General features: G+C 37.3%; 1 protein-coding gene across 12 annotated transcripts in view; it reads right to left on the reverse strand.

The window, feature by feature from the left end:
- Positions 1-19,910, reverse strand: part of FAM214A (family with sequence similarity 214 member A) — an 80,632-nt gene that overhangs the window by 18,284 nt on the left and 42,438 nt on the right. For 9 of the 12 annotated variants that reach the window (XR_004966428.1, XM_036301946.1, XM_036301935.1 and 6 more), the window contains 5 exons: positions 7,475-7,659; positions 6,340-6,542; positions 5,906-6,031; positions 3,279-5,127; positions 2,106-2,225 (listed from right to left, as the gene is read on the reverse strand). Coding sequence is in view for 11 of the 12 variants with exons in the window: in XM_036301946.1 (XP_036157839.1) it covers positions 2,106-2,225; positions 3,279-5,127; positions 5,906-6,031; positions 6,340-6,542; positions 7,475-7,659 (2,483 nt within the window). In the remaining variant the exon portion in view is untranslated. The remainder of the gene's footprint in view (positions 1-2,105; positions 2,226-3,278; positions 5,128-5,905; positions 6,032-6,339; positions 6,543-7,474; positions 7,660-19,910) is intronic. The other 3 variants (XM_036301915.1, XM_036301905.1, XM_036301959.1) reach the window with 2 other exon arrangements.

Here is a 19,910-nt window from a genome sequence, read left to right on the forward strand (position 1 = left end):
ATGGGAAAAATGGGATTAATAAAAGCCCTTTTACTAGGTTTTTATTATTTTTTAAGAAGCAGAACCAGTTTTTTCTAAAACCAAATCCTACATGGAATCTCAATATAATTATAAGATGTTTTTATTTTACATACTTCTGTATTTTGGGAGCAGAAATAAAAGATTTATAGGTTTAAGATAAAAAGGAAAAGAATAATTAAATGGCGATGGGAGCTTGGGGTGGGGCCAGCTGTGTTGCTCCTTTGTCCATCGCCACCACGCTGCACATTTCCAAGAACCCTGGGGCTCCATAGCCAATAGATTTGAAAAATACTACACTCTGCAGTTTGAAGCACCATTGTATACCAGATTCCATTTAACACAAACTACTACCTAGATCAAAATATCCTAAAAATGAAAGACCCAAGTGTAAATTAAAAGTAAAATTATGTACAACGTGCAAGTTAGACAGATATTTCTAGAATTAATAGTAAGTATATACAAGTATCTAAGCGATCAGTCTAATTAGTGACTATAAAGAAACAGATGACACTGAAAATCTAAACAACTTCAATATTTTTTAAATGTGCACAATCTTATCAAACACATTATTTTCAAATATACTTTATTGATTTCAGAGAGGAAGGAAGAGGGAGTGAGAGATAGAAACATCAATGATGAGAATATTGAGTGGCTGCCTTCTGCACATCCCCTACTGGGGATCGAGCCCGCAACCCAGGCATGTGCCCTTGACTGGAATCAACCAGGGACCCTTCGGTCCACAGGCCGAAACTCTATCCACTGAGCCAAACCGGCAGGGCCAACCTCAATATTTTTGAGAGTTGTGCAAGTACACCATGCAATTTTTTTGGAGTCAGCACTTAATGTGAAATTTTCCATCTAAACTCTCATTCTTCGATTCTAAAAAAGTATCTATCTTTATTTCTTCTAATACTGCATTTTCCTTATTTTATCTAGTCCTCCTTTTAGAATTTCTACGAGACTTATATTGAGCATCTCATTTTATCCTCCATTGCCGTCATATTTTACCATTCACTTCCTTTCTGTGCATCATTCTAAGTGCTTTCTTTTATGTTTTTTCCCCTAAGTGCTTTCTTAATATCTGTCTAATCCATTCACTAAATCTCCATTCAGCTCGTTCTAGTCCACTGTTTAATGCACCTGTATGTCTATGTACACCTGTGTATACTTCAATTATAATAGTTTTTCATGTTTATAATGTGTTTAGTTCTCTTTCAAATCCACATGCTCTTTCATCTTAACCCCCGTCTTCATCATCCTTTATATCTTAGAATATTTTAAACAATTACTTTTAACTCTCTTTTCAGGTTTCTCTGATAGCAGGATTCCTAAATGTGAATTCCTCCATTTCTTGCTCCTTCTGATTCTTTTAAGGTGCTTTGTAGTGTTTTTCCTCTGAGATAATCTTGAGCAAGAGCTATTTTCCAGGAAAATAAATCCTTGGTGCCATGGGGTATAGATGTGGAATAGTTTCGTGTTTCTTCTGCTAGGACTCAATGGATTTTACAGGCTTCAATTTAGTCTATGGTTATTTCTTAGCTAGACAGCACAAATTCAGAACTACCCTGAGTGGCTTAGGTTTAAGTCAAAATTCTTTTGGGGGATTATTTTCCCACCCACTATACACCTCCCTGTTGCACCCTTAAATAAACAGGTTATTTTCCCCTCCTCTCCCAGTTCTAGAAGGGTAGGTCACCCCTGTTTCTAGTTTTGTGAGGAGTTTGGTTTTCAGGACCCAGCTATGACTGGAGCAGATTTGCCGCCCTGACTCCTGTCCCACGAAGGCCATTAAACCCTAGCACTATCTTCAGTTCAGATATCCGAGAGGGCCGTAATTTGTCCAAGTTAGTACTCAGAGGTGTACCTTTCTTGCTGTTACACTGTATTATGTATTTACAAGTTGTGCTGTCTTATCCAGGATTTCTGTGTTTGGGAAGGAGGAGGCAGTCTTCCTGTATCAGCTCAGTGCACCATATTGAATGGAGTCTATAGTGCTTTTCACACCAGAGTGCTGCTGATTAATGACTGGCAAACATTTCAGATATTTGCAATTTCTAAATATGAGATCAAAGGAAAATACTTACAGGACTTGAAAGAAGAGGCAAGCCAGTCCGAGGGTGAAAGGCTCTGGTTACGGTTCCATCCAAGGAATGAAAATTATGTTTCCGCCAGACAGTTGAATGTTTCAGTGGTATAGTTTTCTGCTAGGAAAAGAATTAGATTTCGATGGTGATTTTTTTAATGTTAGACTTATTTCTACTATGTATTGAGGTATTCCAGCCTTGGTGGTGAAGTTAATAATGATCTATATATCCGTATCTTTACACACACACACTTTAATCAGAAAACAATGTCTAAGCTTTTTCTAAGATGCTAAATAAACTCAAAGAAAGTATTCTAAAGAAAGTATGTTCAAATACCTTATCAACATATGGTCATTATTTATAAATACTCGGATTGTAGCATCTAGTAAGGTAATATTTGATTCTGTTTATTTGTGAAAAAACTACTCGGAGGTAGGAAAAATAGCATAATATTCTAAAATATAAACCTATGTAAATATCAAGAGGCATTCTCAGAGGATGTAAGTTGGTGGGGAATGATACAGCAATATAGTAAACATAAATTTTAAAATATATCTAATATAGTCACAGTACCATGTTTTTGAAGTGATACAGGAAATAGGCTAATTCTTAAGAATCTAGGTAAGTTTATGCCCAAAGATCAAAATTTCATAAAAACACACGAATAAAAATCAGAAAAGACTAATTTGGGTTCTAACTCTACCATTTACTAGCTTTGTGATGTTGGGCAAATTAACTTAACCTTTCCAGGTCTTGGGCTCTCATTTGTAAACTGGAGTTAATAACAGAACATAACCTTGGCCAGGTAGCTCAGCTGGTTAGAGCATCGTCCCGATAAGCCAAGGTTGCAGGTCCGTACACTGACAGAACAATTGATCAACAATAAGTTAACATAAATTTTATTTATGACTCCTATTTACTCTCCAGCAATTGTTCATAATATTGAAATAAACAAAAAAGGGGCAACAGAAAGAATGTACCTAGCATTTGCTCTTCAGTGAGTGGGTTATTTGCAATGAAATTAATACTAGTTCTGTAGCAGGATTATTACATCAACTTATATGTTCTACAGATAATGGGCACCTTGCGCCTTATAACTAGACCTCCTATAAAGAAAATCCACACCAAAACAGATGTTTAAGAATTATATTTGAAATATTAGGTATTACTTACCAACACCTCTGTATTTTTCAGTTGTTCATATGTAGACAAACAGCCATTTATACTCTTTCTCTGAGGACAGTTTTGAAATTTTTCATCAGTTGGATCTTCTTTCTTATCCTGTTCGTTTTTTAATTGGTCTTGTCTTCTGCATTTGAAATCTTCCTTATCCTTATTGAGATAATTTTCTATACTATTAAGTTGCATATTTTGCTCATATGTTGTAGGCCTTTTTGAGTCTTTATTTGAGCACTTGTTCTCACGTTTGTTCAAATATCCAGACATTTCCAATGTAGTAACTTCTATTTTTGAGTCATTATTTTTGGGCTTATCAAATTGGTGATTGTTAAAAGATTCTGGGCTACAATTTTCATTTTGAATTATTTTTTCCTTATTCTTATTTGTGCCAATCTGTTTGTCAACACCATGGCCATTTGAATACCGTTTATCAATTCCATTGCTAATTTCTTGCTCCTTAAATTGACACTCAGAAAGTGTATTTTCCAACCTGATTGTCAAAACTAACTTATCTTCTTTGCAATGGGACATATTTGAGGGAGCCGATAAACTAGTGGCTTTGTTCTGTATCCCCTGAAATGTACTTTGGATTCCTTCACTAGGATTGTCCTGATACAGATTTCTTCTCATTTGAGGTTTCGAAGAGGACTTGACTTTACTATTGCATTTAAAAGGACTAAGAGATTTAGTAGGTATTAAGCTTTCCCCTTCATCACAGTCTTCTAATAAGGAACATTTTGTATTAGAAATGGAAACAGAGGCATCATCCTTGTTTTTCTTCAACAAATTTTTGTCTTCATATGAACTCCTAAACACTTTAGAAGGAACCAAAGTAGAGTCATGAGCGTGGAACGGTTGCCGGGGTAGACGTGATGCTGCTGGATCAATGTGCTCCAAGTGCTGAGCAATCCTTGCAATCACATCTTGCCGCTCCTGGAGTAACGAGCCTATTAAAGGGTTAGTCTCCCCGACAGACCGATGAGAATAAAGACCATTAGCAGTACAAGTTCCACTTCGAGGAACTTCTGGCTTTACTCGGATCTTCCTCTCACTGCTGTCTTCTGAGGAGGTAAGCTCTGGGCTACCGAAAGAAATGGAGAAAGTCTCTTTACATTTTCTCACATTTTCATTTTCTTGTGAAACCCGGAAAAGTTTTGAATTAACTGAACTAGGCTCTTGAGTATGAAACACAGGTCCAGAAACATGTGAACTGCTTGGATCACAATGGATCAAATGCTGAGCAATTCTTGCAATAACTTCTTGTCGATCCTGAATTAAAGAGCATACTAAAGAATTAGTCTCACCAACTGACTGCCAGGAACTCTGGCGACTGGGGACACTGGAATCAATCATTGAAAATGATTTTAAAGTCCTCACTGATGTTTCATGTGACTTTTTATCTCCTGTACCACTGAAGCCCACAATATTGGCTTGACAAGTTCCATAGTCAGATTTACTGCCAGGGCCTGGATACAGTTTGCCATTTTTGACAGCTGCAGTGTATTCTGGAGGGGTGCCACTTTTTCCATGTAATACACTTTCAGGTGCCACGGTCCAAGTCTGCTTGCTACACACACGCTGTGAACTGTTTGTACTACACTGTTCTGCTTCGTTAGAATTGTGGTGCTGATGGGCTTTAAGTTCATGTTCTTGAATTCCTTTCTCATAAAGGCCAATATTAGTATGAATACTACACGTCAAAATTGGGTAATTAGATTGTCTGGGCAAGGACTGAACGCTGACTTTCAAGGCCACATTGTGAGAAACATTGGGAACAGGAAACACATGTTCAATTGGAGTCTGTGAAAAATTCCACTGCAGGTCGACATCAGCAGCACTGATTCTAGAATCACACAGAAAAATATGGACTTCATGGGTTATGAAAATCATTACTGTATATTATTTTTAAAAATTTTAAACAGTCATATACTTATCTTTGTTTGCATTAATTATGATTGAGGTTTTGCTTTTAGCTACTTTGCCATGCATGTTATTCTGACAAAACCAACAAAAGAAGTATAGATTATGCTTCAAATACTAGTAGAGATGACCTTCTTTTTAAGAGCACTAGACCGACCATGCAAGCATTAAAGCTCAAGAATATTATAATTTAAAATTACCTGTCAGAGCAGAAAGAATAAAAGGACTTTGTATTTACCACTAAATAATTGGATTCAGCTAATTCTATTGTGCAAGGTGATTAAGAGATGCTTATCTCATGGCCACCTACCTAAAGAGACAATTATAGATAGTTGTTCAGCAGTTTGTATGTTTATAGTTATCAAAATGGCAAAAATTAAGAAAGCCTGCCATTACAGAAATTCAGCAGCCCTGAACGTTTTTCTACTTTATTTATAATGGCAGCACTAAGTTCACTGTTGGTTCTATAAACCAAGCATAAAAGTTCTCTGCAAACTATTCCACATCAAATATAACCTGAGGAACAAAACTCATACTGATTCATATCAACATTTCTGTAACTTGTTTTGAGAAAAATGCCAGTAAATTTTATCCACTTATATTTAGAAACGAAAGAAATAAAATACTGAAAAGGTAAAATATCATTCAAGAACTAACCAATGCAGTTGAATACACACTGCTCTTTTTGTGCCTACACATACCTGTAAAGAATATTTCGTGGAATAGCACCATGAGAAACACTCAGCCAAGCACTTAACTGAGAAAAAAACACAAATGAGCGGACAGCCAATAGAAGGGTCTTCTCTTCAATAAATCGATCACCACTCCTAAGTAAAAAAAAAAAAAAGCATCATCTAAATGTCAGCAAGTAAGTACAAAATAACTGAGTTTTTGATAGAGAGAAGCTGAAACAAACATACCCCTCAGGATGTCTGCTTTCAAGAGCACAGCAGTAGATTTACCGGTTGTCACTTAAAGTTATATCTGTACTAAGTATCTACAGTTATATCTGTACTAAATTTTACTACATAAATAGAGGGATTCTGAAAAAGTATATATTATTACAATATTATACAAAAAGTTGTGGGAAACCTGATTTACCAAGGACAACTTGAAACTCAGTTGTACAACTTACTGTCGAGGAACCGGCTCCAACACCCATCTTTCTAGTAATAATGCATCTTGCTTAATTGCAGGGTCGTTGAGGTCCACACCGTCCGTGGTGGGCCCCTCGTCGCTGTAGCAGCAGTCTGGCAGCAGCATCACCTCCACCATGATCGGAAGGCTGTTCTTCCACAGCAGCGCGACCTCAGACCTGGTTCGTCTGGCTTGGCGACACTTCGAGAAAAAGAATATAAGCCAAAGGTCTCAGTAAACCCCACAAGTGTATATTTTACTTTGAAAATTATAATTGTAAAGTACATATCTGTATGAGAAATGAGTCATCAATTGTAGAACTCGCTTAGATTTGCCTATTTAGGTTTCCTCACTAAATAATGAATTCACACTAGTGAGCTCTAAAGCTCAAGGGTTAGTTTTGAACAACATTTACGACGCAAATTTTCTGGTGGGGAGGGACATCTTTGCTCTTTCTTGAGGTGGCCTAGCATTGCCTAGTTTGTTAATTATATCATCATTACAGAGGAAGCGAAGACCAAAATATTAAATACTCATTTTCATTAAATGCTCAATATATACAAGATTAAGTTTATACAATATATACCAGTTAAAATTTTTGGACTACATTTAAGAAACTAACTGGGGGACAAAAAATCCTTATGGCAAATTAGTACTTACCAAAATAAATATTTTAACTGTATTTTATCCCAAAACATTAATATGGTAGCAAAATGCATCCACCCATTTAAAAAAAAAGAAATATAGAAATTTGGTTAATGTGGAGAAAATAATTATTAACATCAGTCCACTAAATAAATAAGAACATAAAATCAATGAGCCAGGGCTGAGACTCTAAAAGAAAGAAAGCTGAATCAGCAGCAAATAGAATGTTAAACCTGGTGTGTGAGAAGGCAGGTCTGAAATGGGCTGCCCACCTGCCTGCCGATCAGCAAAACTACCCAGTGCCTCCCAAGCTGGTTTAAGAGCCAAGGTTGTTGGCTATGGTCCAGGATTAGGATTTGTTCATTATGGCTGTGACCGATTTTATATTTAAATGTGGGCACTATAACTGCAGTGTAACAAAAGTGATGACAGAACCTGTGTAGTTTATATAAAAGATAAATAAAAAGCACTCAACACACAATTCTTACCTGGGCCAGCTTGTCACTGCATTCATGTTTGGTGGTTACTGGGTAACAGGACTGTGCTGGAGGGCAATGGAAACTTTCTGAACGACCTTTTACAGAACATTCAGGTGTTCGTCCTTCTGTTATTAACAAGGCCAAGGAGACCAAGAACTCCTCTGCATCGTATTCAAAATATTCATCTAGGGTATCTGGTATTTAAAAAAAGAGAGAAAGAAAAAAGCCCTTGCTTTAATGAACTCTCTTGATAAGAACTCATCTTTTATGTCTAAAATAACTGTCACATTCCATACTCAAGTGTATTCACTAACAAGGAATGAAAAGAGAATAAAAATGAGGCAATTAAACTCCTGATTCACAAGGTACACAGAGTCAGGAGATGATGCGTAATTCAAAATTCCAGGTAAGACAAAGCTGGTAAAAATTAGGGCATAAAACTGGTTTTATGCAAACTTCAGTTAAAATACCAAAGATTTAGGAATGCCATTTTTAATCCTAAAGATAATTATGTTTTTGGATGTCAAGTATAAGAGTTTTCACACAAAACCCTTCAACACTAGCCAAAGGTTAAAGTGTTTTATTGTGTCACCTTTTAGGCTAAGATGTTTTATTACTATTATTAAATACTAGAGGCCTGATGCACGAAATTCGCGCAAGGGCCTTGGCTCCAGCCCCCACCGCCACGGCCAACGCCTCTGCCGTCTCTGCCTCAGCACCTGCCCGCTGCGGCTTTGTTCGGAAGGAAGGATACCCGGAAGGATGTCCAGTCTAATTAGCACATTACCCTTTATTATTATAGATCAGGAAAATATACAGATCCAGATGCATGCCTCTTCCCCTTTTCTCCCTTCTCCCTTCCTTAACTAGTGCCTTATTTCCGAAGCCCTAACTCTGTGATGTGGACACTTATAGCCACAGGGATCTTCTCTGCCTTTCCTAGGCGGTAGTAGCAGTTTCAGGGGGAGAAATGCTATAATTATCCAGCAGGCGGTGCAGGCCTGAATTGCTAGACATAAATTGTGATATTTTTTGGTTACTACGCAGTTCCAAACAATCTAACCTGCAGGTATTTTCACTTATTTTCAGTAATTTTTCAATTTCTTACAAGTGCTCTAATTTTAAAAAACAGATTACTTTCAAAATTTCTATCTTGCTACACAGGTTGAACATGCATGCACATGTACACACATGTGCACACACAAAATTCAGTTTGTTGTGCAATCCAATTAAGCAACATATATTTTAAGTATCTGCCTGCTACACTGTGTTAGGCCCCAGGTGGACAGAGTGCTATATTTTACATAGCTCTTAATCTACAAGGGCTTATAATTCAGAGATTATATTAAAGACAAAGAGAAGACTGCAACTTTTAATATATTCCAAAGAAGTTCAGATCGTGGTAAAATTTTGCAAAAGAGGTAGTTGTTGAGCAGAACCATGAAAGAAAAAGTGCAAGCTGAGTGGAAAATGTGGAAACGGCAGGACTGGAGATGGACCTGAGCAGCCTTGGAAAGGGAGCCTGGAGAACGCCTACTCACGCAGGCTCACCAGGAAAAGGAGGAGCCTTGAATGCCAACTTGATTGAACTGGTATTTTAAGACCATTTAGAAAGTTTCCTTAAATTGACCACTTATAACACCTACAATAAGAGCTAACAATTAGTGACACTGTCAAGGCACTACCAGTTTTAAGTACTTTCTACACATGAACTCGTTTAGTCTTCAGATCAGCTCTAGAAGGTGAGAACAATTACCACCCTTTTATGACAGCTGAAGCACAGAGAGGTTAAAGAAGCATCTGTGTAAGATCACTGAGCTAAAAAGCAGCAAAGATGGAACTTGAACCTATACTGTCTGGCTCTAGAATCTAGATTCTTAACCACTCATACATGTCTTCATTCACTCTGGGTATAAATTTTGTTTTTATATACTTTAATATTACGTTTGTAAAATTATAAATGAAAATAATATCTATTCAACATATATCTTAATAATACATTTTGGAATATTTATGGTATAGAATTAGTTTCCAGGAATAGTACCCTAATCTATATATATATAAAAGGCTAATATGCAAGTGTCCCCTTGGGAGTTCAACCAGGAGAATGGGAGTTTGATTGCTCACTATGACATGCGCTGGCCACCAGGGGGAGGTGCAGAACATGGCAGGCAACCAGTGTTGGTGGTGGGGCGCTGAGGGAGCAAAGGAAGGAGGAGGCAGAGGGGTGGGAATCTGATTGGCCCTGATCGTGAGCCAGGCCTAGGGACCCTACCCATGCACTAATTTCATACACTGTGCCTCTAGTTTATAATAATGTTCCAATGGGGGGCCGGGGGGGTGGGGGGGGAGAGGTCTCTACTTTCAACTCTCCTCCAGGGCCCAATGAGGTCATACATAAATCAGGCGTTTCCTGTGTTCTCCTGGGACTCACTAAGGTAAATCATGGTGTCCTTCAGAGGGGAGCAAAAGACGTAAAAAGGACTCCATTTAGTCTCTTGCTCTGCTGGTTCTGCAGGTTTTCAAGGCCAGTTCAGGCTTACCTTGGGCTACATGGCATGCTAGCTCCTGGGATATTTCTCTGGGCTCATCCTGGTCCCTTCCTCAGTTTGTGGTATAATTCTGGGGAGCTAAGAACTGTGGCAGAGCGGTGGCTCCTGATCTATGGAATGCTGAGTGGTGCCCAGCTGTCAGCTACAAAGGGTGGCCCACAACCTAACTAATGTCTCATGTTTATGTGCTACTTAAAAAAAAAAAGTATAGTATTTCTACTGCTGAGAGAAAACTACCCAGTCAGATTAGGTAGGAGGGGGAGGGCATGTGTAAAGGGGAGTATGAGAGAGTGTTTTTGTTGTCTTTTGGGCTAACAGGACCCTTTCCCTCATTATCCTTATGCCTGCAAAACTATAATTCATCTCCAAAGCACTAGCAGGAATGGCTTACTTATACATTAGAAATTATCACATTTAATAAATTATCACATTTAAGCAATAAAAACTGCATTATTATAAAAAAGCACTTTTGAATAATACAACATTTGACTAAAATTGGGTTATTTTGGTCATTATCTCCTCAGATAGTAAACTCCAAAACCATGATCTGGAATCCTTTGAATGACTTATTGAACTTAGCCAAAGTAGTGAATATTTATATGAAATATTTGAAACAAAGATTAAAGATGACAGCAGTTATCTATTAGTTAGCTATGTAACTGTTACATAAGCATTGCAAGGAACAGTATGAACTATACAATGGTATTATGAAACACATAAAATACTACCTACGTGCATGTGACTATGTGATGACAACCTTTAGAAATTTGTCAGGAAAAATTTATGGGTGTCTGAATTTTAATTAATGAGAATATTAATCATTAGTCATTAGAAAAGTTGCACAGTTTAAATTTGATAATGCCAACCTCTAAAATACCAGGAAGCAGAGTTTACTGTAGTAAAGAATATGAATAGCAACTGAGAAATATCATGTCATGCTAAAGAAAGCTCAACAGATATAACTTGATATTTTGATGATATTAAAGACAAACACAACATAACTTACTCCAGAAATAAGTTATGATTTCAGGACCCCTAAAAACAATTTACCTTTAGAAAAACAAAAAGTGTTTCAAATCTAGACAAATGTGGCGAGGCTTACCTACTAGTTACACATTTTACAAGAGATAAATGATTTGGAAACTATAACATTGAAGAAAACAAAGAATTTTATCATGTTCCACAGGCTATCAGAGACAGGTCATTGGGGATTGGAAAGTAATCAATCACAACATCGTTCGGAGGCCGTCTTCCTCCAAGACCTCCATGAGGACTGTGCTTACACCACAGTCTGGCTGAGAGCCGTGTCTGGACTTGCTGCTTTTTAGTGACATGCTCGCCTGGCTCTGGAGTTTACCCATATTCTTAAAGTTTGCTATCTTTTCTGTCCAACAAAAAAAGGTGAACAATTTGGCCACTGGAAAAACTGTGAACAATCAGAGTGGATCCACAGACAAATCCACTCACTTGGGAAGTACACTCTTCATCACAGGGTTCAAGGACAGACTGATAAACAATTGTCAGGGGTGTCATTGAAGGGTTTTAAAAATGTTTATACCAGTTTAAAAAAATGGAATAAACGTAAATGTCCAATAATATGGGATTGGCTCAATATACTGTGATACATATCTAAAATAAATCTACTTTTGACAAGATATCTACAGTGTAAGCAAAAACACAATGTTTCATAAGAATGTTGATTATGTGTTCGTAGTATACACAGGCATACATGCACTGAAAGATATACATACTAACAAACTATTATCAGTCCTATAAAGCAAACACACAAACATAAACTGCATTTTATTGTTATTATTATTATTATTAATTGGTTTTAGAGAGAGAGAAACATTGATGTGAGAAACATTGACATGTGCCCCGACGGGGAACAGAACCCGAAACCTTTGGGTATATGGGACAATGTTCCAACCGAGTCACATCCTCAAGGGCCATAAACTAAATTTGAAATAAATTACTATTCTCTGACTAGGATTACATAAATGATAAGGCCTATTAATTGAAAAGTGACACATAAATAAAAGCATTACCTAGTGTCATGTACTTTAATTAATTAGTTGTTGTTTTGTAGAACTCCCACTATGTTTGGTTACTTAACATAGGAATTTGTGACCTTCCTCTTTCCTCTTTCCTCTTGGAGCTTGTGGAAGCCTGCTGGGAACAAGGCTTGTAAAACAACAAAGTGTGTGGAAGGCTGAGGTCCAAGGCCATTTTTGCAGGCTGTAAGTGGGGTCTCTGGAACCAGGAGGAGCACATAGCTCTTCTTAAAACTGAAGGTGTTTAGAAATAAGCCAGTCAGAGAAAGACAAATACCATATGATCTCACTTATATGTGGAGACTAATGAACAAAATAAACTGATGAACAAAATAGGAACAGAGGCATGAATAGGATATATGGAATAGACCCACAGCTGTCAGAGGCGAGGGGGTACTAGATGAAGGGATTAACCAAAGAACATATATGCATGACCCATAGACATGGACAAAAGTGTGGTGTTGGCCAGAGGGAAGGGGCAGGGGGCAAGGGCTGGGTGGAGGTGGGCAAAGTGGGGCGTGGGGGGATGGGGACATCTTTAATAGTGTAAAGAATAAAATAAAATAAAAACAACTGAAGGTGTTTCTGCTTGAGATGAAACTGAATTCTATCTAGGCAAGAGATGTGCTTATGTGTACAAGGCAAAGAACAACACAGTGACTCTTGGTGGCAAACCAAACAAAGCCAGAGTAACCTGGGGAAAGGCAACTCGTGCTCATGGAAACAGTGGCATTGTTTATGTCAAATTCCAAAGCAACCTTCTTGCTAAGGCCATTAGACACAGAATCCATGAAACGCTGTACCCCTCAAGGATTTAAAATCATTGAAAAGCAAGTAAATACAAGTGGATATGTTCTATTATAATATATATATATATATATATATATATATATATATGTGAATTTATGAAGGCATACATGGGGAATTGTGAAGCATACAGGTTCTAGTGCTAAAAACTGGAACTTAGCAGTCTACAAAGAGAGTAAAAGAAACACTTCTTTTACTCTCTTTGTAAATATAAACTTAAAAAAAACTCTCACCAAGATATGTTTATTGATTTGAGAGAGAAACACCAGTTGGTTGCCTCTTATATGTGCCCCAACTGGGGATCCAACCCACAACCTAGGTATGTGCCCTGACAGGGAACTGAACCCATGACCTTTTGGTATACAGGATGATGCTCCAACCGAGTCACACTGGCCAAGGCTTAAGAATAATTTTTAAAAAAAATTTAGGTGAAAGCTAGACTCTCATATTGATGAGAAACATATATGGATGGATCTGAGGATAGGTGTTAAGAATTAGCAGAAGAGGTTATGCTCAAACTTTCAGTTGACTTAACAAGTATGTAGTAGGTATGAAGACTTCATTTATTCAACAAATATTCATCATATACCTACTGTGGCAGGCACTTTCCTAGATACTGAGAATTGGAGCTTACATTCTAGTGGGAGCAGAGAAAAACAAATTAATAAGAAAAAATCAGATGATGCTAAGTGCTGTGCCATCATTGTCAAAAGGGTGATGTGAGAGTGATGTATGAATGCTGTATACTGAGTATTCAGGGGAGGCTTTTCTGAGCAGATAATATTTAAGTTGAGATTTGAACAAGAAGCTAGCCTTTTGAAAAATAGGGGAGAGAGTATTCTAAGCAGAGGGTGTAAGGTGAGAATGAATGGGTAACGTGTCTGGAACTCAAAGGAGGTTGAGAGTGGCTGGAACGGCAGTGGGAGAGAGGGAAAGTGGGAGGACATGAAGTTTAGAATGGTGGCCAGGGACTGGATTGGATAGGGTATTGAAGATACAAGGGGTTTAGATTTTATCCCAAATGCCACGGGAAGCCACTGAAGGGTTTTAACTAGAGAAATGGTATGATCTGGCTTACATTTTAAAACCATCACCCTGGTTGCTATCTATAATAATAAAATCGTAATATGCTAATTAGACCGGACAGCCAAATGACCTTCCAGACGAACCCGGGGCTCTGAGGGCCGAGCCCCTTGCATGAATTTTGTGCATCGGGCCTGTAGTGTTGACAATAAAACAGGAAAAAGGTTCAAAGTAGGTAGATATACTAGTTAGGAGGTCACTGTAGTTGTGAAGGGTTGGGGTATAGTTTTGGGAATCATTGGCATTTGGAAAGTGTTAAGAGTCAAGAGTTACCCAGAGGAATATGTAGGAAACTCCTAATAGAGCCTGGGGCCCTCCAACAAGAACCAATTGGGTAGATGATGAACCACTACAAGCAGCTGTCAAATATGGTATCTTGAAAGACACAAGAAAAAAAAATTTTTCAAGGAGGGTGTGGTTAACGGAATCAAACACTGGTGAGGTTTAACAAAATATAAACAAAGAAGAGGCCACTGGATTTGACAATAAGGAAGTCATTGGTGACCTTGACAACAGTGATCTCAGTAGATGGTGATGATGGAAGCTTGGAGAGATGTCAATTATTGTCAATTATTGTGAATCGTCAATTATTCTGAAGGGTATAGACACAAAAGCCTACTTTCCCTAGTATTCTTTGAACACAATGGCCATTCATGTATCACAATAGCCCTTTCTATAAAAGCAAGATAAGTATTAAATATGCAATATCATCATTCTTACAAATTTGTTGCCAAACCCTAAAATAGAAAAAAAAGACGTTCCCTTCTAAGTCTATGGGATAGGGGCAGGAGAGCCTCCCTATGGCCATGAAATCCATTCACTAAATCTTACTAATGTGTTTTTTAAAGTTGTCTTGGACTTCAATACTTCCTTTTTAACCTCAAGACAGTTACCTACTTAGGCTCTTATTGCCTCACAACCTGAATTACTACAACAGCCTCCTAGCTACTGAATCCAATGTAAACTCTTAAGCCTGACATGAGGGCCAGGGCCACCACACAGAGCACTGACAGATTCAGGTGAGAACGGTGCGGCTTGGAATTAATCACAGGTGACCCCGCTTAAGACTCCACCTTCGAAGTCTCAGTGGTCTCCCCCTTTGCTTCCTCATCTCATCTTTTACTGCTCCCTACATGCTCCCTCTGTTCCAGTCCAAATGTTCCCTACATGACACTCTACTCATTTCCCACCTGGTACCATTGCTTACTCTTTTTTAGCTATTAGACACATCTTCCTCCTCTCCTTTCCACCAATTAGGAGCTTTCTGAAGAGCTTTCCTGACTCCCTGTTTTTTTCACAAAAGACTTCTTTCCAAACCCAGTTCCACACTGATCTTTCACTTACTTCGCACTCCTCCCCAGAACTCACGTAAGCAATCTAGGCTATCAAGGGTTACTTCACGGTGCTGGCGCACAACCTTAAGGTCATGAATTTCACCACCATGTGGGTAAGTTGCACTCTGTCCCATGGACAGATTGTACTGCTAACTTCAGCCAACCTTCTTGCAAACTTGGGGCACTGATCACAAGTGACCGTGAAAAAGGAAAGGACAGGCCAGTGCAAATCAACCATCACTTCAGGAAAAACTCAGCGTGCCTACAAGCTCCCACCCTTTTCTTTATAATAATATTCTTAATATTTCATAGATGCATAGGAGTTAAAGTCTACATACACTGAAATATTTTTGGTTTCTAATCTTATGTTTCAATCTCAGAGTTATATGTTGTGTGTCTCTGTTTTGACTGAGAAAAGGATCTTAGAAATCACGCAGCCTAATCTCCCTTAATTCTAGATGAAGAAAATAAGGTACAAAGACATTAATTTTCGTGTTCAAAGCTGTCTATTGCAAGCTAGAGTCCAGGTTTCTTCACTTCTTGACTTATATACCATGAGAAGTCCTTAAGCAGAGAGTAAAATCCAATGTTGACTTTAGTGACAAGTGCAAAAAATAGTGGCTATGGCTGTGAACAAAAGAGCAATTTTAAATGTGCACTATTATTTTATGAGTATTTGTTGCACATAAATATTTTCACATACAGAATAGTATCTTCAAATACAAAAATATTCTTTATTTTTTTTGTTAAGCAACAAAAAAATAAATTGAATTTTAAAAAATACTTAGCACTCTATTATGAAAAAAGCAAAGTGATCTGCACACAGATGTATTACAGACTGACTTTTAAAAGCAACTTTCTGGACATGCATGTGGTTTGTTTGAATTCAACCAAGTATTTCTGCTGTACATTGACATTATACAATAACTGCTGAAGTGAAAATTATGATTAAAGCATTGCAATGTTCTGAGGTGCCATCTGAAAATCTAAGTCATATGCATGCTTTTAATAATAATCTAGCTCTGTGAAAACTGGCTCTAAATTTTAATTGTCACATAATCCAAACATTCAATTTAAACAAAGATGATCACCATCATTTTGAGTTGTGAAGTGTTTCATCGGTGCTTCTTCAGTTTAATTCTCATGATGTAGCATAGAGTAACAGTTAAGAGCATGAACTGTGAGCTCATGCAATCAGTTCTGCTACTTGCCAGTTGTTCAGCTTTGTACAAGTTATACAACCTCTCTTTGCCTCAGTTTTTTTAATGTATTAAATGGGGGATAATAAGTATCAACCTTCAGAAGGTAGTTACAAGTTGAGTTATTATTTATAAAATTTTTAGGATATTGCCTGGCACCTATGAGCACCACATAAGTGTTTGTCATATTTAAAATAATAAATGCAATGATGTGGTGTCTTTCTCTTACTTTCAGATGAGGAAAAATTTGTAAAATCATTTGCCCAAGGTCACACACATTATTAGTAATTGGAAAACCTTCTCTAAGGGAAAGTTCTTAATTCTCAATTACAGACGCTCATATTTTTCATTTCACACAAAAGTTACTCAAGAGTCTACCCTACCAACTCAGGGCATAGATTCTAGAAAGCAACCTAACAGACATATTTTCAAGAATTCCTGGTAGTAAAAGAATTTAAATAGCTATTCTTTTCTTTCTGTCTGTCTTGCCTGTTTAAAGCCCTCTCAGTTTAGATATTATGGAAAAGGCCTAGATCACATATGGTTCCAGAAACAGCAAGAGGATATCCCACTTAGAAACATTATCTTCAGAATGCTTGGAAAAACTGTACAATTACATCTGCTTATAAATAAAGCATTTCAAAGTTCTGTTTTGTGCATAAAAGCATTTAGAGTTAATTAAAACCAAGCTTGGTCCCTTTATCATCAAAGAAAACTGAACCGCTTTTGTGAGCAAAAAGGCCGGAGTAAGATTTAAAAAAAAAAAAAAAAGGCTGAGACTTGGCTTTTGTAGAAATTCAGGAATTATAGAACTAAAAGGAACCTTCAAGAGCATGCATTTTTAGTAACTTATAGTGAGGAAATTGGACTTCAGAGAGGTAAAGAGATTGCTCAGACACACACAGCAATGATAATAACATGAGGCCTTAAACCAGATCTCCTGTGTATGTAAAATGTTAGACATTTGAGGACTTATTTCCAAATCTCATCTAGTCTGCCTACCTAAATTCTTTCACCCTACTAGTGCAATTCCAATTCTGACCCAGGGAGGAATCATGGGTGGAAAATCAGCCTTAGGTATTTGTTGACTTAGTATCCAGGTCATTCTTGCTGCTCACCTGTATCAGTTAGCCGGCCTCTGAACGTCAATTCTGCTTCTAGTATAAAACATCTTGGTGTCTAATTCCCAATCCTTGTGAATCCTAACTGGACCTCCAGACTGCATGGCTACTAGTCCGCATTCTTGCCAGAATGCTTTCTCTCTCTGCTCGATAACCGGTCTGGACCTTATTTTTTGCCACTGAGGCACAGGTGCTTACCCACCTCAGTTATGTTTCCTCAATATCTATTGTATCTAGTATGGATTCTGATATGCCATGGGCACCCAAATTAAACCTGACACATTGAAGGTTGCAAGAGAAGAGTTGTGAATGAGTTAGAAAACACCACAGAGGGAAGCAGGAGTTAAAGGCATTAGAAGGAGTTAAAGAATACACTGTTACAAAGTGAATATTTTCCAATGGAGATGTTGAAAACTTTTCAAACTTCTTTTTAGTCCCGGATTTCAGTGAAACTTCAAGTCAAGTGGGAAGCAGGTGCAAAGAGAAATTCTCTCATAACCTTCATGTGTTCCCACTCCAGGTATCACACAACTGTAATTTAGGCTGTTTGTCTCTAATTAGACTGTAAACTGTAGGTGTGCAGGAGCCTATTCATCGTTCTATTTACCAGTGCCTAGGACAGTGCCTGGCATATAGGAGAGCCAATGAATACATAAACAAAATGAATGTATGCTTTCGTGTAGTTATGCAGCTAATTAAAAGACTTTAGCACTTGTATATTTACTTCAGATCTATATGTAAGCATGACCAACTGTGAAGGATACAGATGTTATAGGACAGGTAAACTCAGGTTATTAGCCCTATAACCCATGGCAGACTGCAGGTGGTCAAAACATCAGACAATGTACAGGAAGTTCTTTTAACTTCTATTTTACTATGTTTTTTTAAAAAATAATTTAACTTATTCACACTGATATTTTAATAAATATGTTAACCCCTCCCCTCGACACACAGACCCCACTAAAATGATATTATGTATGTTCCTGGACTTTAGTCAACAGTGTCTCAAGAGAATTCATTTTCTTAATTCCAATTTGAAAGCTAGTTCTGTCATCTGATAATTTCTCCTCTAAAATGCTGAAATCAGGTAATTTTGCGGTCTTGTAAATTTCATCACACTAAATCTCACAGAAACTATAGAAGAAGCCTTTGCTAATCCCCTAATCACAAATTCTCTATCATGAATAATTAGCACTAGTATAACCAATAGAAATGAATGAAAGAAAAACAGGCTTAGTGACTGGACATGTGGGAATTGGGAATTTCAATGATTTTCAATGCTCTGAAACGTTTGTTAAATTTTTCTAACACTGCTGCTCATTTTGTAGGCATTCTATCAGGCCCAGACTAGTGTTTTGCAAATTTTATAAGTAGGTTTATAATTGTGAGTACACGAAACAGTGTATTCTAGTATTATTATTTATTAATTATTGTATTCTTTTTTCATACAAACAGCTGAAAACCTACATTTGCTCTCCTGTATATACAAAATTTTAAGAGAACCTAAGAGAATTCTAGAAGCCTAGAAGGCACTCCTTTGACATGAGCTATGACAGTCCTTTTGTACTCAGAATCAAGCCACACTGAGTTCCTATGTTCTCTACGTTACTTACAGCCAAGTAATAGTATAAGTACTCACCCTCTCCCACCTTCACAAATACTGCCTAATATAAAACAACAATTTTCTACCAATTAGAATTTGTTTACCATCAATATTTACTACTGTAATAAAAAATAGAATGCTATATAGTTTTAAAAATACTATTGTAGATTATAGCAAAACTTTTCAAAAGGCATATATTTTATGCCATTTAAATGGCTTGGGTGATTATATTATAAATAGATTAAAAGCTTACATGACTAAGAAATATGGCATTTATGATTAGTATTTACATATCTTCCATTAAAATTATTTTAACTAAAAATGCTGCAAAACTGAAAAAGGAACAAAGACCAGATAGGACAAATAGAAAGGAAATGGTAAGATACCATCCATAGCAATAATAACCTTCAATGTGAATGGTCTAATTAAAAGCAGAGATTATCAGAATAGATTAAAAAGCAAGACACAATTACATACCACCTAAACAAAACCCACTTTAAATATAGACATAAATTGGTTGAAAGATGAAGATTGGAAAGATATATCATGTTAGCATTAATCAAAAAAAGCTGGAGCCCGGCCGGTGTGGCTCAGTGGTTCAGCATCGACCCGTGATCCAGGGTCACGGCTCAATTTCCAGTCAGGGCACATGCTTGGGTTGTGGGCTCAATCTCTAGTAGGGGTGTACAGGA

The sequence above is a fragment of the Myotis myotis genome, unplaced genomic scaffold, assembly GCF_014108235.1.
Source record: "Myotis myotis isolate mMyoMyo1 unplaced genomic scaffold, mMyoMyo1.p scaffold_m19_p_1, whole genome shotgun sequence".
In the NCBI taxonomy this organism is placed as follows: Eukaryota; Metazoa; Chordata; class Mammalia; order Chiroptera; family Vespertilionidae; genus Myotis; species Myotis myotis.